At 43.2% G+C, this 27,056-nt stretch overlaps 1 protein-coding gene, 1 long non-coding RNA gene and 1 other non-coding gene across 4 annotated transcripts in view; all 3 read right to left on the bottom strand.

Annotated features, from left to right (window-relative positions):
• Window positions 1–4,715: 4,715 nt before the first annotated feature.
• Window positions 4,716–17,839, bottom strand: LOC119044681 (uncharacterized). 2 transcript variants are annotated; one of them, XR_008392533.1, is made up of 4 exons: window positions 17,569–17,839; window positions 11,215–11,289; window positions 10,831–10,968; window positions 4,716–7,076 (listed from the first exon to the last, which is right to left on the bottom strand). It is a non-coding gene; the product is annotated as an uncharacterized LOC119044681 (long non-coding RNA). The 2 variants fall into 2 exon arrangements; XR_008392534.1 differs by lacking the exon at window positions 11,215–11,289.
• A 355-nt stretch (window positions 17,840–18,194) lies between these two features.
• Window positions 18,195–18,268, bottom strand: TRNAT-AGU (transfer RNA threonine (anticodon AGU)). Its single transcript has one exon. It is a non-coding gene; the product is annotated as a tRNA-Thr (tRNA).
• A 2,023-nt stretch (window positions 18,269–20,291) lies between these two features.
• The window catches only part of WDR88 (WD repeat domain 88), a 51,809-nt gene continuing 45,044 nt past the window's right edge, over window positions 20,292–27,056 (bottom strand). Inside the window, exons 10-11 of the mRNA XM_037139122.2 lie at window positions 22,276–22,368; window positions 20,292–20,462 (exon numbers count right to left, since the gene is read on the bottom strand). Of these exons, the coding sequence (XP_036995017.2) occupies window positions 20,292–20,462; window positions 22,276–22,368 (264 nt within the window). The remainder of the gene's footprint in view (window positions 20,463–22,275; window positions 22,369–27,056) is intronic.

Here is a 27,056-nt window from a genome sequence, read left to right on the forward strand (position 1 = left end):
TTTTGTAATAAAGGATGTTTATGTAATAGAAGGGGGCATTATTCCTGCTGGACCCTGTGTAGAACTACAACCAAAACGAAGCAGGTTCATTCTGTTGCCTGCGTTCCACTGTCTCCCTCTTTCCTCTATCCTCTCTCTCTGTCAGTCGCCACCAGGAAGATTTAAGGAATGGTCTAGAGCATCCAAGGCACACTGGCATCAAAATAGCAAGTTTCTCAATTGCATAAGAAGCAGTGGAGAAGAATCAAAAGGAGAACAATGTCTTTGTGGTGCAGTTCAGTGGAATTTCTTGTCAGCCCTGATCCAGATCATCCAGGTCCTACTGGAAGTCACCCCAAGCACCCCACAGGCAGGAAGACGGACATGATACAGCACAGAGACTCCGGAGTCGACCTGCCGAGGACTCGACCCAGCTCCCCCACTCAGTCCTCATGTGAGCAGCTTTCTTTCGCTTTATGAGCCTTGGCTTCCTCATCTATGAACAGGGGTACAACAGTACATACTTTACTAGGTCATGATAAGAACAAAAAGCATTAATACCTGTAAGGCACTTACAGTACTTGGCACAGAGTAGGCACTAGGTAAATACCAACCATTCCCCCACTGTCCCTCCAAGAAAACTCCTATTCAGTCTTCAGAACCCCAGCCAGCTACCCTCTGTCTGCCCTCCCAGAGGGAGATAAAACTTCCTCTCCTCCCTGCTCTTTCTGTACCTTGAACAGGCTTCTGGAGCTGTGCATCACCCTCCCGGATGTAAGTTATAGGCTCGTTTTCATGACTGTCTGAATCCTTAGGCTGTCAGCTCCTTCCCTGAGGTGCTAACGTGCCTCTTCCATCCCCAGCTCTGCTCACACCTACATAGCAGGTGGTCAGCAGGTGTCTGCTGACTGGAGTTGAAGCAGACGACAGCACGGCTCGGGCTGTCTACACCCTTGTTTCACTGTATCTAAAACTCTCACCCCGTAAAGCACAGCCTGCAGGACAGGACTGCCTCCCAGCACCCTCGGAATTAGGCGTCACCAGCAGGGGCCCCTTCCCTCTGTGTCCAGGCCTGGGTCCGGTGCCCATGCTCCCTTCCTCTTTGTTATACTTCTTTTTTACTGCACACTGTGTGCCCGTGACCAGTGTATCGTATTGTTTTGTGTGTTTGAAACTTTTACTGAAGTGGTATCATATTGCTTCTATCCTCTGACAACCCGCTTTTTTCACCCAACACCGTGACTTCAAGATTTACTCACCTGGATACGTGAGGATCTAGTTTGGTTACCCGCCAGCCTGAAAACGCACGGCACCCGGGCCACCCTTCCGGTTGCTGCTCCCAGCCAGTGGCCGAGTGTGGCCCTGGCACTAAGGCCAGTCCACCACTGTGAGACGTGGGCCTCTTTTAATGAGAGACGTTGACTCAAGAACTCCCTGGCAGCCTAGCCAAATATTTCTTGAAACTGTGCTGCCCTGCAAACCTCTTCCTACCCACTCCTCCTTCACAGGGTCCTGTTGGCACCGGGCCTGCAGGCCGGCCAATGGAGGGCTTCCTCCCTTTACTGCTCAGACATTTCCCCCCATCTTGCAGATCTAATCCCACCTTCGTGTCTGCCTTTCAAAGGACACAAATAACACACTTTCTATGAACTTTTTCTTATTATTCCAGTGTATACAGAATGCCACACTTGTTAAGGAGCATTCAGACTGTCTCAGTGTCTTGGTGTTGCCAGTGACGCTGACGTGATAGTTTCTGTGTGACGGGGAATGCACAGCTGGGCTTTTCCCCGGAGCCTGGCATCAGGGTGCTGTGGCCCTCGATGGTCCCCAATGACCCCAGATTCCTGGCAGTCATGCTCTTGTGCACTCTCCTCCCCCTGAGTGTGGGCTGGACCTAGTGACATTCTTCTATGAATAGCAAAAGCAATGGATGTCACTTCCAAGATTATTTTACAAAAAACCACGGCTCCTGCCTTGGACTGCCCTCACTCCCACGCTTATTTCCTCAGGAAGACATGCTGTGAGCTGTTAGGTGAGCAGACCCACGTGGCAAGAACTTAGAGAGGCCTCCAGCCACCCCTATGGAGGTCACCGCATGAACTTGGAAGAGGACTGTCCCACAGCGGAACCTTCAGACAGGACTACAGCCCCTTGATTGCAACCTCATGAGTCGCTTTGCATCACAGGCACCCAGTTAAGCAACATCCTGACCCACAGAAAAGATAATACACATCGAGATGATACGTATTGGTTTTTAAGCCACTAAACTTTCAGTGATTTGGCGTGCAGGGGTAGATAACTGACGCCTTGTCCAAATGCACTCATAAACGCCTAATTCCTCTTCCCCAGTGCCCTTCCCTAGCAATGGACCCTGTGCTCTTGCTGCCGTCCTCTTGTAATTACAGGCTCATTTTGATCTTCACTCAGCCTCACAGGCTGCTAGGGACAGCACCATCACCAAGCTGGGCACGCCTGTCAGCTCTTGACTCCGCAGTGCTCCTACACTCATTAACCCTTCCTTCCTCACTCCTTCCTCTCTCCCTGCTTCTTTTAGTATCCACCTGGCAACATTTGAGATTTAGAAATACAGCAATGGAGGACACCCCATGTGTCCTGACCTCCAATCCCTCAGAATGTGATCAGAATTTGGAGATAGACTTGTTTTAATATTAGAGGAGAAAGGAGGGAAAAGGAGTGAGGAGCATTTTTCAGTTGCCTCTTGCACACCCCCAACTGGGGACTAGCTCCCAACCAGGCATGTCCCCTGACTGGGAATTGAACCAACAACCTTTCAGTCCACAAGCGGGTGCTTAACCCACTGAACCACACCAGCCAAAGTTGAAAACAGAGTCTTTAGAGAGGTAATTAGGTTACTCTGAGGCCATTAGGCTGGGCCCTAATCCCATCTGACCAGTGCCTTTACAGGAAGAGGAACTTTGGGCAGAGATGCATGAGCATCTCTGATGTAGAGAAAAATGGCCACATGAGAACATAAGAAGGCAGCCATCTGCAACCCAAGGAGAGAGGTGTCAAGAAATCAAACCTCTGACACCTTGATCTAGGACTTCCAGGCTCCAAAACTGTGCAGGAAGGCATTTCCATCGTTTAGGCCCTGTCTGTGGTGTTGTTATGGCCACTGCACCTGACTAAGGAGACATGACTCTAAACATGCAGGTAGATAAGGGAGCACAGCACCCTGAAGGGAAGATAAGTGCAGAAAATAAACCACGGGATCAGGATGGAGGGATCTCAGGTGGCCGGGCAGAGGGATGCACCAGGGTGGCCAAAGCCTGCATAGGTGGCCTTCAGGCTGAGAAGTAAATAACAAGGAGCTAATCAGGCAAAGGTTTGGAGGCAGAAGGAACAGCTTGTAAAAATGTTCCATGCCTCGGTTTCCTTTTGCGATTGCTTTGCCCTTTGCCATTATGAGAAGTCCAGAGGTCTACTAATTGACACTCTGTTCTGCTCTCTGCAAGCATGGACAGGCACATGACCAAGATCAGCCAATCACCACCTCTCTGAAGCCCTGATTCCAGAGCAGGGAGGGTAGGGGTGGGAAGTGGGGGCAGGAAATGGGGGTGAGGAGTTTGGTGGCTGGTCTTTGGGGCTGCCGGTGCCAAGCTGGTGCCCATGGACTGCCTCCAGAATGTCCTCTACCTGTCCCACGAACTCCTCTGGTGCCCACTGTGGTTAAGAGCTGGTTGCATGGGCCAAAACTGATGTTCTACAAGGTGGCAGGACCCATGCCCCGAGTCTGGCCCTTCAACCATTCTTGTAGGAAAATATAGGGTAGGGATGAAAGGGGTAAGGGAGAGTAGCACGAAATACACGTAGCTTCTTAAGAAACAGTTTTCAAACAGCAACACCTGAAGTAAAGTGTGGGGGCAGGTTCCAGGTCTACATAATAACATTTTTAAATTTTAATGGAAATAGAGGTATTCAATGAATCCACAGCTCACTGGTTGGCCAAGATGGGCTCACAGAATATAAAAGTAATGAATGTTCATTGTAAAAAAAACAACAACAAAGACTGATGACACAGAGAATAACACTTTATTTTGCAAATATCCTGGCTGCTTCAAAAAAAATTATTGTGGTAAAATGTGCATAATATAAAATTTATCATTTTAACTATTTTCAGCGGCATTAAGTACATTCACACTGTTGTACAGCTATTACCACCATCCATCCATCCATCTCCAGAACCTTCTCACCTTCCCAAGGGAAACCCCGTTCCCACTGAGCACTAACTCTCCATTCTCCCCTCTGCCAGCCCCTGGCAACCATCACTTGCTGTTTCTGTAGATTTGACTCCTCCAGGTACCTCATATAAGTGGAATCATGCGTTATTTGTGCTTTTGTGACTGACAAGACTACTTTTTCAAACACACATACAGATTTTCTATGGAGACAGAATCATACTACGCAAGGTTTGTAACTGTTTTATTTGCCAGTACATCACAACATGCCCACATTCGCATACAAAGTTCTGCCCCTCCTTCTGAGCACCTGTCCCCCACTCCAGAGAGAGCCAGACGTGTCATCTGTCTACTGCGTCCCTGCTGGTGGGCATTAGGTCATTTCTTGTCTCTGTCCTGATCGAGCTTCAGTAAATGACCTTGGTCTTCATCCTCACAAAGGATCAGCCAGGTCTTTAAGATGAGTGAGTGCCTGGTGGTCTGGTTTCTGAGGCACAGGGAGCAGCTTAAACACTGAAGCTCAGCGACAGATAAAAAGTGCTAGGTTTCTCTGCAATTCTGGGGCTTATCATCAGCCTTTATGGAATATGTTCTTACATGGCTGGAGGAAAAATATCTCATTGCTTCCATTTGCATTTATTCGATTGAACATCTTTTCATGTTTATTGGCTATTTGCTTTTCTTCCTCTGTGAATTGCCTATTCCTAGCTTCTGCAATTTCTTTAAGGAAGAAAGTATTCAGAAATAAAGAGGAACATGCACTACCCTCAGGAAAAGTACCAAATAAAATTGTGCCTCATTAAGCCTCTCAGAGGGCAAATTTGTCAAGAAAAAGAATATGCTTTGGAATTCCTCCTTTAGCAGGTTTCCAAGATTTTTTAAAAGTATGTGAATCATCAGCATCCCAGCAGCTGAAGCAATCAGCACCAAAAGCTTATAGGTTTCCTTCAAGCTCCTAAACCTCACTTATCCAGCACTGGAATTATAAATCCACATTTTCTCAGGTAACCAAGGCCAAGTTCAACTTCACATCATTTGTGGCACCTAGTGGCTTGCATGCGGACAGGAGGTCACCAAGATCCTTTGTGCAGGCTTTCTTACACTTGAATCCCTATTGTCAGCAAAGGAAATTGGACAAAAAACAAGGATATAATTTTCCCCCTAGAGAATGTGGAACAGATATGTTCGTCCCCACAGTACATTCAACTATTTATTTAAATAAGACTCTATGCTACTTAGAAAACCAAGAGATAATCATTTTTCTTTAGTTTAAAAAAATTCTATTAATAAAGAGGTAAAAATAACTCTAGTCTCCTTAATTATTTCAGCAAGAGACAAAGTCTAATTTGATTCCACCTAAAGTGGCTCCACAGTTAAGTCCAGTTATGACAATAATACTGATGACAACAATAATAAGAGCTCTTGACTTCCAGTCCAGATGGCAGCACAGGTAAACACGGCACAACTCTTGAACAACCACATCAAAATCACAGTTAACATATAGAACAATCACAACTCAGAACCATCAGAAATTGAGCTGAATGGAAGTCTGCCAACTGCAGAAATAAAGACACCACATCCATCCAAACGAGCAGGAGGGGCAGAGATGTGGAATGGGCTGGTCCCACATCCACGTGAGGTGAATAAAAACTCAGGAGGGATATCTTGGGAGCAAGGAGTCTCAGCCCAACATCAGGCCTCCACATCCAAGGTTCCAGTGCCAAGAAGATAAGTCCCTATAACATCTGGGGATTCAGCGCGGATTGAGTCAGTGGAAGAAACTTCTGGAGTCCCAAGCAGTTCCCCTTAAAGAACCCCAAAGAGTTACTCAGACTCATTCTCTCTGAACTCAGGCACAGGTGTAGCCGTCTGACGGGCACCAGTGGACCACAGGGAGAAACTGAAGTGTCTGGCATCAAGGTGAGGGCCAGGGGACAGCTTTCTCCCAGATAGAAAGGTAGGCAGAAGCCACTGTCCTTCTTTTGAGCCCTCCCCCAACAAAGCCACAGAGCTGGTAGGTGGGCGCCATATCTGAGACTCCATCAACAAGGCTAACACTGTTTGCCCTGCCTTGAAGATCCCCTGAGACTCCATCCCACCCAACTTATGGGTCCACCCAAATGCTGACTGAATTTTCCATATGAATGGCTGGTCTTGGCTCATGCTTCGTAACTTCCTAAATCCTCTCAGACAAGTAGCAGCGGACCTCAGTGAGCCCCCAGCCCTTGTACCTCTTGCTAAGTGGCCCCACGCACAGAACTAGTAGCAGCCAGCCTAGATTCACAGCTTAGCTTTGCCTGGGAATCTCCAAGCCCAGCCCAAGTAGCAGCCACCTCAGATTGTTTTATAGCTCATGCAGAGTGGCCCCATGCCTGAGCACAGGTTGGGACTGACCGTGGCCTGCACCATCCAGGAAACCTCAGACCCTGTACAGCCAGTGGACAGCTACAGACCACATCAGAGCAACTCCACCCTGCCCTGCACACCTGGTCCTCCACAGAGGGTGGAGTGTGGAGGATGGTGGTCAGTGGTCACAGCCAGTCCTTGTGAAACCAGAAAAGCTGATGTTTGTGCTGCCTGTCACCTACCAGACCCAGTAAGTGGAGACAGGAGTTGAATCTATAGGCGCTTTATTCAGATGGCCAGAGATCTGAGAAAATAACAGATATGTACCCTAACAGATCATCTCGAATTCCATTTTAAAATGGGCCATTTTATAAAAAGAACAAAGTGTAGATAAGGGTTTTGGAATTCAGGGAAAAGTTAAGTGAATTAAAAAAACTGCAGCGTTCTCACCCTGGGCAGTGGTCCTCTCACTCTGGAGTACAATGGCTCAAATATCATCTTGAATTGCTTGTAGTCCTCCGGAGACACAAAGGTGGAGCTGCTTATGGTCTCCTAGAGTCAAGGTGGGTCATACCTTCAGTTCCTAAAACAATAGCTTTTACATGCATTGATTACTAAGCTTATTAGCTATTACTTAAACTAAAATTTTCCAACTTTTGAGTCCCCTATCATGTGCAGCTGACTGGCCTGGGTATATCACTTCCATTTGCCTGCCAACATCAATCAATACCACAAGAGGAGAGTGCATCTCAAGTCCACACGAAGAGTGCACCTCATGTACCCAGCTTCCGTGACAGAGGAGGCTGTGCCACTGGACCTTAAGGGACATCTACTACACTAGGCCACACTACCAAGACACGAAGTCAAAGCAGCTCTACCTCATACATAGAAACAAACACAGGGAAGCTGCCAAAACAAGGAGACAAAGAAACAGGGCCCAAATGAAAGCACAAATCAAAACTCCAGGAAAAGAACAAAACATAATGGAAATAAGAAATCTATTAGATGCAGAGTTCAAAACACTAGTTATAAGGATGCTCAAGGAACTTAGTGAGGTCCTCAAAACCATAACAAATATCCAATCAGAAACAAAGGATACACTAATTGAAATAAAGAATAAATCACAGGGAAACAACAGTAAAGTGGAAGAAGCTGAGAATCAGATCAATGACTTGGAATATAAGGAACCAAAAATCAACCAATCAGAACAAGAAGAAAAAAGAGAACACAAACGAAGATAGTGTAAGCAGCCTCTGAGACAACTGAACGTGTTCCGACATTCGCATCATCAGAGCGCCAGAAGGAGAAGAGAAAGAGCAAGTAACTGGAAATCTGTTTGAAAAAATAAAGAAAACTTCACTAGTTTGGTGAAGGAAACAAACAAGCAAATCCAGGAAATACAGAGAGTCCCAAACAAGATGAGTGAAAAAAGGCCCACTCCAAGACACATCATAATTAAAATGCCAAAGGTTAATGATAGAGAATCTTTAAAGCAGCAAGAGAAAAACAGTTAGTTACCTATAGGGGAGTTCCCATAACACTGTCAGTTTCTCAAAAGAAACTTTGCAGGCTAGAAGGGGTTGGCAAGAAATATTCAAAGTCATGAAAAGCAGGGGCCTACAGTCAAAATTGCTCCACCCAGCAAAGCTATCATTTAGAATCAAAGGGCAGATAAAGAGCTTCCCATACAAGAAAAAAACTAAAGGAGTTCATCATCACCAAACCACTATTATATAAAATGTTAAAGAAACTTATTTTTTTAATCAAAACTATGAATAAAATGGCAATAAATATACATCTATCAACAATTGAATCTAAAAAACAAACTAAGCAAACAAGAAGAACAGAGGCAGAATCATGAATATGGAGAGCATTTTGAGATGGGTGCCAGATGGAGGCAGGTGTGGGGGAGTAGGTGAAGAGGTGAGGGGATTAAGAAGTACAAATAGGTAATTACAGAATAGCCACGGGGATGTAAAATACAGTATAGGAAATGGAGAAGCCACAGAACTTACATGCATGACTCATGGACATGAACAATGGTGTGGGGATAGCTTGAGGAAGTAGGGGTTGCTGGGTGGAGGGGGACAAAGGGGTAAAATTTGAAACAACTGTGATAGCATAATCAATAAAATATAATTTTTTAAAAAGCAAAATAAATCAATAAAGTCTAAAGTCTAAAATAATAATAATAATAGCTCAAGAACATTTTAACACTTTCAAGGTAACACCAGTTTGATTTTTGCTCCTCGGAAGACAAAAATCCCAAATCTTTATCCCAACTGTCATTGTCACTCTTTGATGTATCTTAGCCCAAAAGTCAGATGACCTCTGGGCTAAGTGTCCCCACCTACGACATCCTAGTCCAGGTGGCCCTTTGAGTATCCTCTTCCAGGCAAGATCCTCCCTGCAGGAAGTCAGGGTGGATTTATCTCACTCTATGAAAGATAAAAGTGAGGAGCTGTGCGGCACGGTTTCACCACAGTAGCTCACCACTTACACTAAGAAGGAGGAAGCCAGCTGAGAGAGAGTGGCGGTGATATGGGAAAACTCTCCTCTCTGGAAAGAAACAAATTGTCAAGGAGACACATTTGAGCATTAGAACACTCTCTGCTGCAAGTAATAGAAACCTGACTCGACTTTTCCTAAAAGAATCTGGCCTAGGATGTGTCCCAGAGCTCAGGGCAGGAATGCACAGGGAAGTTTGGGAACAAATCTTTGGTTCAAATCTCTCTCCCAGTCTCCTTCCTTGTGCCTAATCTATTATATTCCCCCAGGTTCCTCTGTTTCCTGCAACCACATGGCAGAAAACATGGCTCCCCACCACCACCGCCACCCACAACACCGAGTCTGCCCATTACAGGGAAGCCACCCAGGTTCCAAATTCTATAAAAGGTCTCTGATTGGCCCAAGCAAACGGGGTACTCTTCTGTGTAGGCCATCCTGGGTCAGGTGTCCAGTAGTGGCTGAAGGCTAGGGTGTCTCGTACCTCGAGGGTACCTCGTCTTGAAGCCCTAGGAATTGACACCAAGCGGTTGCCATTCTCAGATATTCCTATTAGTGTGTCCTACAACTTGCCATGAACTTCTGAATTAAAAGGTTTTGGTATGAACATAAGTTTTCAATTCACTTGGGTAAACATCTAGGAGCTGGATTGTTGAGTTGTAAACATAAATATATGTCTAGCTTTATAGCAAACTACCAAAGCTCAACTCAAGAAAAAAATAAAGTAAGTAGTGCTAAATGGATCAGAGATGGAATATGTCATGAAAGCCTTCCAACAAAGGAAGTTTCATGCCCATATGGTTTCACTAGTGAATTCTATCAAACAATAAAGGAAGAAATCTTATCAATTCTACACAACCTTTTTAGGAAAATAAAACAGGAGAGGTACTTCCCAATTCACTATATGAGAACAGATTTATCCTGATACCAAACCCAGAGAAAGGCTTTACAAGAAAAGAAAATTATAGACCAATATACCACATGAACATTGACATGAAACTCCTCAACAAATAATTAGCAGATTTGACCTAGCAATACATTAAAATCGTAATAAATCACAACTAAATGGAGCTTATCTCAGGAATGCAAGGCTGGTTCAATGATGCAAAATCAGTTTGAAAGTTATAGCTTTGTACACCACACAGAGTAAATTTTACTTTATGAAACTATTTAGAAATTGCCCATAAGGTCATGGAATTGAGATGGAATGCACTATGTGACAAATGAGTGTTTATAAATGAGTGGGTCACCCACACTGAAACTGATGAAGAAGAAAGGAGCTAAGATGATATTTTGACCAGATACTATAAGACTAAAGAAAAAAGAGGTGAAGAGAAATACTCTGGTTGACAATGATGTTCCTCAAACAGATACAGGCTATGAATTCTGAAACAATTTCAAATGCAGGATTGAACAAATAAATAAATGTATCAGAAATAATGAGAGAGACGGGTTTTTCACTGACTAAGAGAAGAAAAGCAAGGAGGTACACTAGAACAAATCCTATGGTGCTAGACTGGAGTCAGAAACATCAGTGTGATCTCCTTTTTTAAAGCATATACATGGGCATACAGAAATACAGATATATGCATATGCATGTTTAGACGACATACCTAAAATCCCCCAACTCTGCTGAGAGGGCCTAGAAGCAGTGACACCTCGGTAGCAATAAGCACACTGGTACCCAGAATACACCCGGTAGCAATAAGAATACCTGGTATGGTATTCTCCCCCAAAATCCATAATCGCAGTCTAATTAACTATGAAAAAACATCAGAAAAATTTAAATTGAAGGACATACCACAAAATACCTGACAAGTACTCTTCAAAAGTGTCCATGTCATAAAAGGCAGAGTCATGAAGACTGAGGAAGTGTCACCTATGGAGGAGACCAAGGAGATAGGAAGACCACCTGCAACATGGGGTCCCAGCCTGGATCCTGGAATCAAAAAGGAACACTAGTGGAAAACAATGGAAACCTGAAAGGTCTGTAGTTAGTTAATAGAATGGCACCAATGTTAATTTCTTTCAATAAATGTACCATGATTACATACGTTGATATTAGGGGTGCTGATGAGTAAAGAGTATACATAGGAACACTCAATGCTATTTTTGCAGTAGGTCTGAAATTAGTTCAAAATTAAAAAAAAAAATAAACCACAAATAGAAACCACTACACACTTACTGGAATGGCTAAAATAACATCACTGAAGGTGAAGAGCTGGTGAAGTAGCAGAGCAACCTGAGCTCTCATACGATGCTGGTGGGAATGAAAAATGGTACAGGTGCCCTGAGCAGCATGGCCCAGAGGGTTCCCAGTCAGGGCTCATGCCTGGGTTGTGGGCCAGGTCCCCCGTCGGGGTGTGTGAGAGGTCTCCGATCACTGTTTCTCTCACACATCAGTGCTTTTCTCCCCTACTTTTACCCTTCCTTCCCCTATGTCTAAAAATAAATAAATAATATCTTTAAAAAATATAAATACATTTTTTAAAAATGGCATAGGCATTGTGGAAACCAGTGTATATTTTCTTATAAAGGTCAACATGCATTTCTCCAATGATCCAACAATCCCACTGATAGGTATTTGCCCTACGGCAGTGACTTTTCAACCTCATGGCACACAAAAACTAATTACTAAACTTCTGGGGCACTCCAAAAAAATTTTTTTTGCTGACATGACAAAAATAGGTATACTTTTGATCCCATGCCACTAATACAAGGAATATTTTGGAGGTGATAAAACTGTTCTTTATCATGATTGTTGTGGTAGTGGCATGACTTTATGCATTTGTCAAAACTAAAAACTATACATCAAAAACAGTGTTTTATTAATTACATAAATTACAAGTAATTACATAAATTACTTGTAATTAAATTTTAGGATTTAGTCCAGTACATATAAAAAAGGTGAAAGGTTTATACACTCTGAAGAGAAACCAGAGTACTAGTCCAGTATACATAAAGCCAAAGCCCTCTTGATACCTCATTCCAGTCTCCTCTCCACCTTTCCAGAGGTAAACACTAAAATAAATTTAATAGGTGCCTTCCTGACCCTAAAGAAAATTTGTTTAACATGCTTATATGTGTACCCATAGAAAATACACCATTCAACTTTGGTCTTGGGTTTTTTGTTTTGTTTTGCTTTTTGAGAGAGGGAGGAAAGAGGGAAGGAGAGAGGAAGAGAAACATCAGATGTTGAACCAGTGACCCCTTGCTTTGTGGGACAACAACCAACCAACTGAGCCACATGGGTCTTGGAGGGTTTTTTAAGCATGACACTATCCCATTGCATGTATCTTTCTTCCTATGTTTGTTTTTTGCTTTGTTTTGTTTTTGTGCTCAGCAATGAAGGGATTTTTCAAGGGTCCCCTAGAGGGTCTTTCAAGTCATTCAGGAGCATATGCTAATGTGTCACCAGGACCACAAGGGGACATTGTGGGCTTTGCCAACCCAGCCTTCTTTTCTCTGCTCCAGGTTGTCTTTGGGCCCTCGATTCAGCCCAGGTGGTGAGTGGAGCTGATCGGCAACCATACCCCCACCCTGCAGGTCCAGGGATTCACCTGTGACCCAGACCTGAGCCAATCATTGCACATTTTATATTCCTTCCCCTGATCTCAGAGATCACATCCAGGAAAAGCCTGAGACCCAACTCTGGCTTACCAACTCAGCCCAAGATTTCAAAGCAATAGGAAACTCTATCCTGAGTGGGTGAGGCAATGGATGTCAGTCTGGGGCCACTGGCAGCCAACTCCTCTCCTGCCCGAAATGGAAGTAGCCCCAAAGGAAGCAGAGCCAAGAGACAGAGAATGAGTGGGTCCTTAAGGCATTGCCAGAGACCCTGGAGCCACCCCACCCAGAAGCCAGTGGCATCTTTGGACTCCCTGGGAAGCAGCTAATAGAGTGTGCACATTTCTGCTCAACTAGCCCAGATGACCCTTTATCTGAAACCCCTTAGGATGGAATTGAACAGGAGGTAGAAATAGGGGGTGATGAAGCAGCCCCCAAATTGAGGCCTGGCCCTGAAATGAGGACATAGGCAACGGGCAAGAAGAGTTAAAACTGCATGGAACTGAGGGTGGGCAGACTGGGGTGAAGATCCAGACTGCTGTCAACATGACTTTTATTGCTGTAACATTTTAAATGAGATTCACTTTCATTTAGTGAAGTGACCAGATCTTAAGTGTACAATTAAATGAGTTTTTAAAAAAACATACCCACATCCTTACCAAGATAAAGAGCATTTCCATCACCCCCCAAAGTTCTTTTGTGATCCTTCTCAGTCAGTCCCTCAACCACACAGGCAACTACTGATCTGCTCTCTATAGATTTACTGGCATTTTCTCAACATTCATATAAGTGGAATCATAACCTCCATACTGTACCATGTACAATTTTATCTACGTTGATATAAGCATCAGAAGTCCATTCCTGCACTTCTGGTCAAGATGGAGGCATAAGTAGATACACTTTGTATCCTCACACAACCAAAAGAAAGACAACAACAAATTTAAAAACAAAAACAACCAGAATTTCCAGAAAGTCAAACTGTACAATAGTCCAACAACCAATGAGTTGAAGAAAAAACATTCATCCAGACTGGTAGGAGGAACAGAAATGAGTAGCTGAAGCAGAAAGGACACACAGCAAGGTGGCAGCTGCCAGAACAGGTGGGTGAGACCATGACTGGCAGACTGGGTGGTCCCACATTCAATGTGGATAAACTGGGAGGAACAGCTGGGGAGTGAGACAGACCATGCAACCCAGGATCCCCACGTGGGGAAATAAAGCCTCAAAACATCTGGCTGTAAAAACCTGTGGGGGTTGTGGCAGCAAGATAAACTCCCAGTCTCATAGGAGAGTCCATTGGAGGGACCCACAGGGTCCAAGAACATACACAAAGCCACCCACCTGGGAATCAGCAACAGAAATAGTCAATTAGCTTGTGGGTAGCGGGCAAAGTGACTGAAAGCTGGCCAAGGGCTGAGCAGGAGGCATTGTTCCCTCTCTGACCCCTCCCCCACACACAGTGTGATAACATAACCACATGGGTTGCCACACCTGGAGAATACCTAAGCCTCCACTCCTTACAATGTAACAGGTGGGCTGAGACAAAGAAATATGGCCCAAATGAAGGAGCAGAGCAAAACTCCAGAAAAAGAACTAAGCAACGGTGAGATAGCCAATCTATCAGATGCAGAGTTTAAAACACTGGTAATCAGGATGCTCACAAAAATGATCAAGTATGGATGTCAAATAAAGGAAGAGGTGAAGGCAATACAAAATAAAATAAAGAAAAATATACAGGAAACCAACAGTAAAAGGAAGGAAACCAGGACTCAAATCAATGGTTGGAGCAGAAGAAAGAAAGAAACATTCGACCAGAACAGAATGAAAAAACAATAATTCAAAAAAATGAGGAGAGGTTTAGGAACCTGCAGGAAATCTTTAAACAGCCCAACACCCAAATCATAGAGGTGCCAGAAGGAGAAGAGAAAGAGCAAGAAGTCGAAAAGTTATCTGAAAATATAATGATGAAGAACTTCCCCAATCTGGCAAAGGATATAGACTTCCAGGAAGTCCAGGAAGCTCAGAGAATCCCAAAGAAGTTGGACCCAAGGAGGAACACACCAAGGCACATCATAATTACATTACCCCAGACAAAAGATAAGGAGAGCAATCTTAAAAGCAGCAAGAGAAAAGGAGACAGTTACCTACAAAGGAGTTCCCATAAGACTGTCAGCGGATTTCTCAAAAGAAACCTTGCAGGGAAGAAGGGGCTGGAAAGAAGTATTCCAAGTCATAAGAGGCAAGGACCTACATCCAAGATTACTCTCTCCAGCAAAGCTTTCATTTAGAATGGAAGGGCAGATAAAGTGCTTCCCAGATAAGGTCAAGTTAAAGAAGTTCATCATCACCAAGCCCTTATTATATGAAATATGAAAAGGGCTTATATAAGAAAAAGAAGATCAAAACTATGAACAGTAAAAGGACAACAAACTCACAACTATCAACAACTGAACCGAAAAAAAACAAAAGCAAACTAAGCAAACAACTACAACAGGAACAGAATCATAGAAATAGAGACCAAATGGAGGGGGAGAACTGGGGAAAAGGTATAAGGAATAAGAAGTATAATTGGTAGGTACAAAATTGACAGGGGTAGGTTATGAGTAGTATAGGAAATATAAGCCAAGGAACTTATATGTATGACCCATGAAGGAATGGGTACTCCAGAAAAACTCAAGGAGGGGGAAATCAGTGTGGCTTGTACATACTATACTCAAAAAGCCTCTCTCAACTTTGTCTTTGAAAAACTCACATGCGCACAGGTCCTGGCCTAGTAGCTCAGTTGGTTAGTGTCATCCCAATCAATATACCAAGGTTGTGGGTTTGATCCCAGATCAAGGCACATACAAGAATCAACCAACAAATACATAAATAAGTCAAACAACAAGTCAATGTTTCTTTCTCTTTCTTTCTCTCTCTCTCTCTTCTCCTCCTCCTCCTCTCTAAAATCAATTAAAAACAAAAAACCCCTCCAGCACAAAAAACCTGTGTGTGAGGGAAGTGACATCCCAGCTTTGTCTATTGTGTTGACATTCAGAAAAAACAAAACCAAAAAAACCCACACCACTTCAGTATCCACCAGCAAGAGAGGGGTCTTCTGATTCATGTAACAGCCACACAGCCAAGCCTGGGTGCCTGGGAAGTGGTAAGTGAGAATATACTGAAACCAAGAGCACCACCTGGAAAGACTTTCAAGAATAACATGTTGATCATTTATGTTAAAAACACATGCATATGGTAATTATCCCAGTAATGCAAGGATGACTCAACATCTGAAAATGAATTAACATAATACATCATATTAGTAGAAAAAAACCACATAATTATTTTAACAAGCAAAAAAAGCATTTTGTAAAATTCAACACAGTCAACCAATTAGGAATCAAAGGGACTTCCTAATCAAACCCTTTCAACCTGATAAAGGCATCTATGAAAAATCCACAGCTAAAATCATTATTTCATAAAGTATTAAGTATGAAAGACTGGATGCCCCTAAGATCAGGAAAAAAAACAAAGATGTGTGCTCTCACCACTACTATTTAATATTGTACTGGAGGTTCTAGCCAAAGCAGTTAGGTATGAAAATGATATAAGAGACACTCAGAATGAAAAAAGAAAAGTAAAACTATTCACAAAACACAGAATTTGTATATAGAAAAATCCAAGGAAATAGACGATCTCTAAGGGATTCACTAAAAACCTATTAGAACTAATAAATGCATCCAGCAAGGTTGCAGGACTTAAGATTAAAATACAAAATCAATTGTATTTCTATACATTTGCAGTAAACAATCTGAAAATCTAAGTAAGAAAGCAATTCCATTTACAATAATATCACACAGAAGAAAATACTGAGGGATAAATTTAACAAAAAATTTACAAAACATACTCTGAAAACTAAAAAAAAAAAATTTTTGAATGAAATTAAACCTCTCCCCTTGGCCACCCAATAAGCAAGTGCTCAAAAAGTCCATTTAGGTTTTTTTCTGTAAAATAAACACACATTTTTAATTTTCACCAATAACTATATTGTTTGGCTATTTTATGTCAGCTACCTCTTGCATGGTAGAAGCTGTTTGCTCTCAGTTAACATTTCCATTTGACTGCTATCAACTTCAACTGGTCTACCCAACTGTGTGGATGGTCCAGCATGAAACTTCTCACAAAACAGCACCTTCTCCATACACCATCCTTTTTTTTTTTTTAATTTCAGTTTCTTTTTACCTTTCTTGAAATAATTAAGCATAATATTCCAAAATGTTGCATATTTTCTTCCATCTTCGATATTAAAATGGTTACACAAAAATTCACCAATGTTAATAAGTTTTTTTAATACCCGCTGATATGACAGCTGTCACAATACAACCTAACAAGATTGTTTCAAATGACGTTAAACAAGCAAAAAAAGCATTTTTTGCTTGTAACTAAGTGCTACTACAGCCATCATACAGAGAAACAAACAAACAAAAAATACCCTTTTTGGCCAACCCAATACCTCAGGTTAGCAGTAAACACGTGCCAGAAAACTACCCCACAATGACTCAAGCCCTGTTACCAACAAACTCATCCCTGATGTTTCTATCAGATCTGCAACAGGTTGTTCTTTGCAATGTCAATAAAAACAACCAAGCTGTAAAGGTTAAGAAATCGACCCCCAAACAAAATTTTAAAAAACAGATAATAAACCCACACCCATGGGAGAAACAAAGAGAAGAGCTGCTTCTGGGGCAGGTGAATTTGACTGTTGGGAACACAGGCTGATGCCATAACTGCAATTTCCGCAGCTCACTGAAACTGTCCTACTGCGAACGACATGAATTTTGAGTTTCACATCAAAATTCCTGGGTAACTGTTTTAAAAACTTTCTAATGCCTCGCCGCGCCCCAGAGAGTTCACCGCAGTTGCTCTGGGTCAGGCACCCTGCCGTCCCCGCCCCCGCCCACCGTGCCCGGACCTTAGGACGCAGCCTCACCCTGGGCCCCGGAGAAGCCGGCTCCAAACTCAGAGCACGGCTAGATCCGCTCCCTCCCCAGAGTTTTCACACTTTGATCAGCCTCGGGGACACGCTGACCAGATTCAACGCTGCGCTCTCGCAGCCGCCCCTGACTTCGGGCCTCATTTGACCTCGCTAAGCCCCACTCTTCCACCTGTGAAATGGCGGCAGCGGCTGCAAAGGTCGGAGAGGAGAAAGCAGACCTGAGAGAGGTGCAAGGCGTGCGGTCAGCGGCCGGCGGCAGAAACCCGGGGAGGAAAGCCCAGCTCCGCCTCCCCACCGCCCCCTCCGCACCGCAGCTCCACCCCCGCGCCCGCCGCACCCCGCCCCCGGCTGTCACCGCCTCCGCCAGCTTTTCTGCGGTCCCGCACACACAGCAGCAGCCCGGTGGTCCCACAACGCCCCCTGGGGGTGTCCACTCGGGGCAGTTTTCGAAGTGGAAGACGTGCCGCAGCTCTCGGAGACCTGAGGGGCGGACTCCCAGGGTGGCGCGTCCTCTAAAATGACTCCTCAGAGCCACCTTCACACTCAAAACGGGAAGGAGCAGGGTAGAGGTGCCGAGCGAAGTTGGAAGTGGGCAAAAAGTGAGCCGAGGTGCTCGGTTGAGGCACCGCTGGGATTCGAACCCAGGATCTCCTGTTTACTAGACAGGCGCTTTAACCAACTAAGCCACGGCGCCGCCCGCACAGGTACCGCGAGAATCTCTATCTCATTACTATTTACTCCACCAGCCCCGCGCATGCGCATGACTTTTGCTGGTGGTCGGCGCATGCGTGATTTAGGCTTTTATTCAGGCTACTGTGGTTGAGCTGAAGCTCCGGCGGCGCGTGGGGAGCCGAGCTGGAACAGGTTTCTCTTCCGGGTCTCTTTAACGTCCGAGTTGGGGCCTGGAGCCAGGGAGGCTTCCCTCTTTGGAGGATGTTTGTTCAAGGTCTGGGCCTTCCGCCCTCCAAAACTGACTTAGGGAACTCCACCAGGCTGTCTCGTGGGGCCGAATCACCTCCCACTCCAGAGATCCCTGCCTCGCTAGTGCGGTCGGCTGCCCACTATCCCGGCGATGGGTCTGGGCACACACCCCGCGGTGGACCACGCATCGTACTCCTCGCACTGGCGCCCTCCTCTGCAGACCACCTTGGCCTCACTCTGACTATTGGTATCAAAGACCCTGTCATCCTGGAGCCTCATCTACCAGTCTGGTCTCTGTCGAGACCAGACCCATGTTTGAAAGCGGAAGAGTCCAGGGACACTGGCTTTGGAGCACCAACGCCAGTCATGGGGAGGATTCTGCTTCCAGGCAAGGCCCTTCCCATCTAGCTAGGCTTCTCACTTGCCCAGCCTGGGTCTCCTCACTCAGACCTACCAGCGACGTTGTCCCAACACTTTAGAGAGCCTTTGAGCAACAACAAAACCATACCCTGCTAATCCATTCCACCCAGCAATCACTCGGCTGGGAGAGTCTCCTCCACAGAAATGTAAATTTCTGAAAAAATATATATGCACCAGAAAATTAACTTCGGTATTACTTGTAATAGCAGACAAACAAGAAACAACCTAAGTGCCCATTAGTGAGGGCAGTGTTGGTGTAGTAGTCCACCCATCCTCCACAGAAAAGGGAAGTATACATCCATGTGTTGGAAAACAGAGACCACTGGCAATAGAACTTTTCTTCGAGGGAGAGCCGAATGGCTGAGAGAGCTAGAGTTAGAATTTTGACATGTTCATACATCATTACATGAATGGATAACTATTGACCAGCCAGCTCAAGTCTGAGCAGTCACTAGGGTTGTAACTGAGGAGGACAGCACAAAGCACAGGACTTCCCCCAAAGAATGACTACAAGGTTAATGTGCTCCTGGGCAGAATTAGTGGATGCTAGTCACCTGCACTAAATAAAGCAGTCCTGCAATTAAGCTTTTAAAATGGATCAAGGGGCATGTGAATGATATTCGACAGGAATCATGTGAACAATACCAAATGCACAAGGGAGCCCTTTATGTCTGCCAACTGAAACCTTCACTTCTGAAGTGATGTTGTAGATATGCTGTGGAAGCAGGAAGAGGCATGCTGGAAATTGAAAAGTCTGGAGTGGAGAGCATGAAACATTCTGCGATGAAAAGCCCACCACATGCCTGTCTAATCAGACCTTCCTCTGCTCTGGGCAGGTGGCCATCTGGGAGCATTAGACAGGGAAGCATCTACAGTCTCCTCCACAGAGGGGGTCCCACACTCTTTCTTCTTCATCCCACAAGCCCTTCCTCAGTGGCTACTAGTGCCAGCCCCAAAGAGCTGCCTTACAGGGCAACTGAGACTAGAATGGGAATTCTAGTCTCTAGCAACAGAGACTAGAATGGGAATCCAGACATGTCTGGATGAATAAGACATAAGCTTATAAATAACAAAAATGCTTCTGGAATTCACATGCATACTAGTTTTCCAAAAGGTTCTAAGTTTATTCTATCTAAAAACTAAAAAGAAAGGATCCAATCCTACTCAATAGGGGTGCTGTGGGAAAAAAAAAAAAAGGTGGAGTGGGGCTGAGGAGGTGGCGTGGTGGGAGCCCACTGAGGGCTTGGCCCCTGCCTCACTTTGATAGAATAGGTCCACCCAGCCAGGGAAGGACCCCAGAGAAAGATCTCTGCAGAGCTCTGACATGTACATGACAGGTAGCCTGTGTTCAAGTCACTCAAAGGATCAGATGGCCATTAGTCATCCTCGCCCAGGCTATACCCGCTTGCTGATGAGTCCTTTTCTGGTGATGATGAGGTCTCCGCTGACAAGTGTTGTGCATCCATCCGACAGAACACACATTTGGTGACTATTTCAGAAAAGATGTCATTTTCATAGTTGGAGAAAGGCCTGTCACATTCTTCACACTGACATGAAATATTTAAAAAGCAGAAAGGAGGTGCTAGTCAGAGAGGATCAAGGCATGCAGTTAGAATTCTCCCACCTGATCCAACTACCTTGGGTTAGGTCAGGGTGAGAGGTACCTCTCCTCTCTGGGGCCTCTCCCCAAACAAGGGTGGAAATTATAGGCCACTGAGAAAGTGTGAGCACAGACTTCTTCCTCTCTTCCAGAAGTTATGCAAGTACTTCTGGGAGGAAGAGAGGCAAGCCATTTGGCAGTGGAGAGGACCAGGAGGAGGGGGTCCAATCCCATCCTCTGCTCTATGCAGAGCAGAGCTATGGGGCCAAGGAGATATCCTAATTCTTTGACATCCTGGGGGCACCTCACTTTTACAAAACCATGAGAAGGAAATATGCAAGATTTCTGAAAAAGCAGGAATTTTTACTAGATGATGAACACGCTGAGCATTCTCCTCCCTCTTGGAGCCTGTTTCAGGCCAAAGCACACAGAGAACAGCGGATGCCACAGCACAGCTCACCACTGCATCTGCTTCCCACAAACAAGTGGGTAACACCATGCCTGGGCTCTCAGGCCATGGGCAGAGGTCTCTCGGGAGTTCTCACTACGACATAGTTCCCTAAGACAAGCCTGCGATGTAGCATGCCCCTGCTCTGGCAGCCCAAGCCCCTATACTTTGCCACCCTTGCCTATTTCAGGACCCTGAGGACTGCAGGAGAGATGGGGCAAACCCTGCATGGAGCAGGCCCTCTGAGAAAACCCAGCCTTTCTTTCTTTCTTTTTTAAATTAAACCATCTTTATTCTACAGTATAATTTATCGTGTCCCAACCCCTGAATGACAGGGACAAGCACTGCTCTGTAGCCAGTCAGGTTCCAAGTCTGAGAGCCAACATGACCACAAATGCCATGAGAACCAGCTGGCCACAAAGATGAGGTCCATGTGGGTCCACCCCTCATTTCCCTGCCCCACAGTGCTGTTTCCAAATTAATCATTCTCAGAAGCACTGGCTACCAGCCAGACCTGAGACAAGCTTAGGCGGCTGTGGGATTCTAAGGAAAGGAAGACTCAAGAGGACCAAGCATAGACTCCTCAGCCTCTTAAGGTGGCAGCCAGGCGTCTGGTCTGTAGTCCTAGTAGAGACAGACCTCCACTGCCCAGGGAGAACCTCTGTGGTCAGCCCTGGCCGCACCTGGGGAAGTAGAAGATATGTCCACTCTACCGCCATGATCTTTTGCTAGAGAAACAGGCACCTGAGCCCCCTCCATGGGAAATGGGGCACTGGGGGCCTGGCCAGAGGGTCTGCTGCCAGAGTGCAGGAGGCTGGCACATTGTCCAGCTATGTGCCTAGTGTCCCCTCAGGCCTCATTTCCCAGTCCCTCCCTCTCACATCAGTCCTCAAATACATGAGGCTCACTCCTGACTCAGGGTCTCCACACTGGCTGTTCCCTCTGCTGAGAAGTTCTTCCCCTAAACATCTGCACGTCTCACTCCCTCCACCTCCTTCAAGTCTTTGAACAACTGTCACCTTAATAAACCTATCCTGTCTACCCTTTGAAACAGAGCAACCTCCAGCACTCTCATTCCCCTTCCCTATGTTGTTTTTCTCCAAATTACTTATCACTATGTGACGCACTAAATATTTTTATTTATTTGTTTTTCTCCCCTTTTAAAATTTAAGCTCCCTCAGTGCAAGGATTTCAGTCTGTTTGTTCATGGTTTTACCCCCAGTTGCTCAATAAATGTTTCTTCAAAGAATAAATTAATTGTAGTAGTAACTAATGAAAGCTTTCATTGCGCCTTATTTTACCCAGTACCAACCTGTTTCACCTTTAAGCCCAGGGCCTTTTTGTACTCCATTACCAAAGGAATGCTGTCAATGTCTTCAATATTCCATAGTCTCATGGTCTTATCCTAGAACAAGTTAAACAGCAAAACTGCAATCACAAAAGTGAGCTTGTTAGGCGGGGGCAACCCAGGGAGCTGCATCGCATGAGGCTATGTGAGGAGAACCTGGACCTGTAGAGGAGCAGAGTTAGTGCAACCAACCATCTCAGTTTCTCCAGCACCTTTCCAGCTTTGGCTCTGCAAGTCCCATGGACCAGCAAACCCCTTTCAAGGTGCATAAAGTCCCATTTTTCAGCGATGGCCTCAAAAATAGGAGCTGAAAGCAAAATAGTTTTAATGCCAAAGGGAGATACATAGATGATTCACCTCCCATAGGTCAATCACTGTTTCCCATTATTTGCAGTTCACAATCATAGATTAGCCATTACAGCACAGGCGACAAACACAAGGCTCAAGGGCTGAATCCAACCCTCCACCCTTATTTTATCCAGCCCGGCACCTTGTTTCTACCCAGCAGCAGCACCGAACCCTTGCTTAACTGTTAAGGAGTAGTTACATTTATACAGTCCTAAAATTACATTGGGCCCTTTGAAGGCAACTTCGAGGCTGCTGTGGCCCCCAGTGAAAATGAGTTTGACACCCTTGTGTTACAGTATTGTGATTCACTCCCAGTGCTGCCACTTAACTGTCCAACCTAAATGCATTGTAATTCTGAGTTTTAACACTTTGTCTTTGATTCTACCTATGGATTAATTGCTGTGCTTTGTTTCAAGATAGTGCTGGTAGAACTTTTAACATTGTGACTATCGCGGTCATGTTATTGTAAGAGTTAAGGTAATGAAAATGAGAACAAGTTCGAGAGCAATGCCAGTACGACCCAGATGTTACCAGAAAGGGAGGCTATGCGACTGTGTTTAATGACAGATAAACAGACATGAACAGTAGATTGGGGGATAAATAACCAGAACAATAGCATCCTGCACAACATGCAGACAATAATTACGGATTAGGTTTGGTGGAGAAGGGGATATTAAAAGCAAACACGTAAGTGAGTCTGGGACGAGACATGCAAGTTCTAAATTATTCAGAAGTTTTTCCATCTGTCCACAAAGACACCGATGTAGGAAAAAAAAGAAATATAAGGCATCCAGACTGAAAAAGAAGTAAAAAGATGTAATCATATCACATGCAGTTTTTGTGACTGGCTTATTTCCCTTAGTATTTTTTTCAAAGTTTATTCATGTTGTAACATGTATCAGTACTTCATTTCTTTTTGCTACTGAATAATATTTTATTGCCTGCATATACCAGATTCTAGTTATCTATTCATTAGTAAGTAATGATTTTTATTTATTCTATTTAAGAATGTATTTGACAATTACATGACCTTGTACATAGAAAATCCTAAGTAATCCACTAAAAAACTATTGGAACTAATAGCTCAGTAGGATTGCTAGATATAAAAATCAATATACAAAAATCAATTGTATTTTTATGTACTTGCAATGGATAATCTGAAAATTTAATTAAATAAACAATTCCATTTAGCACCAAAAGTAATAAAATGCTTAGGAATGATTTAACAAAAGAAGTGCAAAAACTCACAGACTAGAACCTAAAAAATATTGTTGAAACTAAAGAAGATATAAATAAATTGAAAGACATCTCATGTTCAATGAATCAGAAAATTTAATATTGCTAATTTAACAATACCCCCCAAAATGATGTACAGATTCAACATAATCCCTATGAAAATCTCAGCTGACTCCTTTGCAGAAATGCATTAATTGATCCTAACACCCATATGGACATTCAGAGGACCTAAAATAGCCAAAACAATGTGAACGAGAACACTGTGGAGGACTCAAACTTCCCTGTGTCAAAACTTACCACAAGCTACAGTTATCAGCACAGGGTGGTTCAGGCACAAGGATAGAAACATAGGTCCATAGAATAGAATTGGGAGTCCAGAAATAAATGCTCACATTTATGGTCAATTATTTTCGACCAGGGTACCAAGGCCTACAATTGTGAAAATAGAAGAACTAGAAAACTTAGATGTAAACATGGGGGTAAATCTTTGTAACACGGGACTAGGCAGTGGTTTCTTAGATATGATGCCCAAACTCAAGCAACAAAATACAAAATAGATAAACTGGACTTCATAAATATTTAAAACTTTTGTGCCTCAAAGAACATGCATCAGGAAAGTGAAGATATATAAGTGGCCAATAAGCATGTAAAAAGATGTTCAACATTATTGGTCCTCAGGGAAAAGCAAATCAAAATGACAAAATACCACTTCATAACTGTTAGGATTACTACAGTCAAAAAGAATAAAATTGTTGAGAATGTGGAGAAATCGTAACATCCCTATGTTGCTGTGAGAAAGTAAGTGTTCAGCACTTTGAAAACATTCTGGCAGTTCCCAAATAGAGTAAATAAGTACAGTTACCACGTGGCTCAAAAGAATAAAAAAACAGGTGTTCAAACAAAGAGTTTGAACTTGTTTATGAATCTTCATAGCAGTAATATTTATAATAGTCAAAATAGTGGAAATAATCCCATTTCTGTCACCTGAAGAATAGATAACTAGAATCTGGTATATGCAGGCAATGAAATATTATTCGGCAGCAAAAAGAAATGCAGGCAATGAAATATTATTCGGCAGCAAACTGATATATGTTACAACATGAATAAACTTTGAAAAAAACATACTAAGGGAAATAAGCCAGTCACAAAAAGTTTATGTGATTACATTTTTATGAAATTTCCAGAATAAGCAAATTTATAGTCATCATAGGGGATGCAATAAGACAAGAAAAGAAAGCATATAAGGTTGGAAAAGAAGATATAAGACTGTCTTTGTTCAAAGATGACATGATGGTCTATGCAGAAAATCTGGAAGAATCAGTTAAAGAAGACTCTTGGGTTTAAAAGTCAAATGGCTCCTCTTGGTAAGGATATTTGTTTGCAAGTGTCAGGAAATAATAACTTTTGAAACCTGCATTAACAGATTTCCTTTTGCCTAGAGAAGGAAAATAAAAATGAACCAAAGGGTATTTCCAGAACAGATAAATGTGTAAGAAGGCTGTGATTCAGTTTTTTAGTGTATATACTGTTCAATATCTTAGAATTTTAATATATAAAAACAAAACATGTTCTTCCAATTACAGACTACTTTAAGGAATTGCTATTGTTCCCTTTTGTCAGTGTTAATATCAAGTGTTGGGAATTAAATAATTTGAGAAAAAATATTACCCAATGAGAATGAATGTAGATGGCTCAATGATTCTTACTCAGTAGGATGTGTAAGGCAACAGGGACCCTTGTCAATTGTTGTATGTCAATACAAATGTCATAAGTGGCGAAAAAACTCTTGGGTTTAGTAAGTGATCATAATGGGGTTGCAAGATTCAAGGTTAATGTACAAAAATTAATCATTTCCCTACATACCAGCAATAAACAAGTAAAATTGAAAACACAATAAAATTTACATTAGCATCCCCCAAAATGAAATACTTAGGTATAAATCTAACAAAATATGTACGACAAATATACAAGGAACACTCTGATGAATAAAATCAAGGAACTACATAAATGGAAACATTTATGGATAGAAAAACTAAATATTTTCAAGATAATTGATTCTTCCCAATTTGATCTATAAATTTAGTGCAATCCCAATCAAAATTCCAACAAGTTATTTTTGTGGATATTGACAAACTGATTTTAAAGTTTATACAGAGAAGCAAAAGATCCAGAATAGCCAACACAATAATAAAGGAGAGGAACAAAGTTGGAGGACTGATATTACCTGACTTCAAGATTCACTATAAAGCTATAGTCATCAAGACAGTATGATCTTGGCAGGAGAACAGACAGATCAGTGGAACAGAAGAGAGCCCAGAAATAGATTGACTTCAATATAGCCAGCTGACCTTTGAAAAAGGAGCAAAGAATATACAATGGAAAAATTATAGTCTGTTCAATAAATGCTACCACAGCAATTAGACATCCACATGCAAAAGTGAAAAAGAAACTGAATCTAGATATAAACCTTACACCCACTACAAAAATCAACTCAAATGTATTAAAGACCTAAATCTAAAATACGAAACTAGAAAACTCCTAGAATTAACTTAGGAAAAAATCTAGATGATCTTGGATTTCATGATGAGTTTTTAGATACAACACCAAAGGCTCCATGCATGAAAGCTAGACTTCATTAAAAACAAATTGTTCTGCTCTGTGAAAGACACAAGACAATAAAAAGAGAAGCCACTGGCTGGAGATAACATTTGCAAAAGAGACATATGATAAAGGACTGGTATCCAAAATACACAAAGAACTCTTCAAATTCAACAACAAGAAAACAACCCAGTTTTATTTTTTTGTTGTTGTTGTTTTTAATTTTTTAATATATTTTATTGATTATGCCATTACAGTTGTTCTATTCCCCCCTTCATTCCCCTCCACCCTGCACACCCCCTCCCCCACCATTCCCCCACTTTAGTTTATGACCACATGTCTCAAGTTCTTTAGATTCTATGTCTCCCCTACTATTCTTGCCCTCCCCCTATCTATTTTCTACCTACCATCTACGCTACTTATTTTCTGTCCTTCTCCCCCCTTCTCCTTCTCCCACTCCCCTGTTGCTAACCCTCCATGTGATCTTCATTTCTATGGTTCTGTTCTTGATCTAGCTGTCTTAGTTTGCTTTTGTTTTAGGTGTGATTGTTAATAACTGTGAG

Source organism: Artibeus jamaicensis, unplaced genomic scaffold (genome assembly GCF_021234435.1).
Source record: "Artibeus jamaicensis isolate MK-2021 breed Jamaican fruit bat unplaced genomic scaffold, CSHL_Jam_final contig_589, whole genome shotgun sequence".
In the NCBI taxonomy this organism is placed as follows: Eukaryota; Metazoa; Chordata; class Mammalia; order Chiroptera; family Phyllostomidae; genus Artibeus; species Artibeus jamaicensis.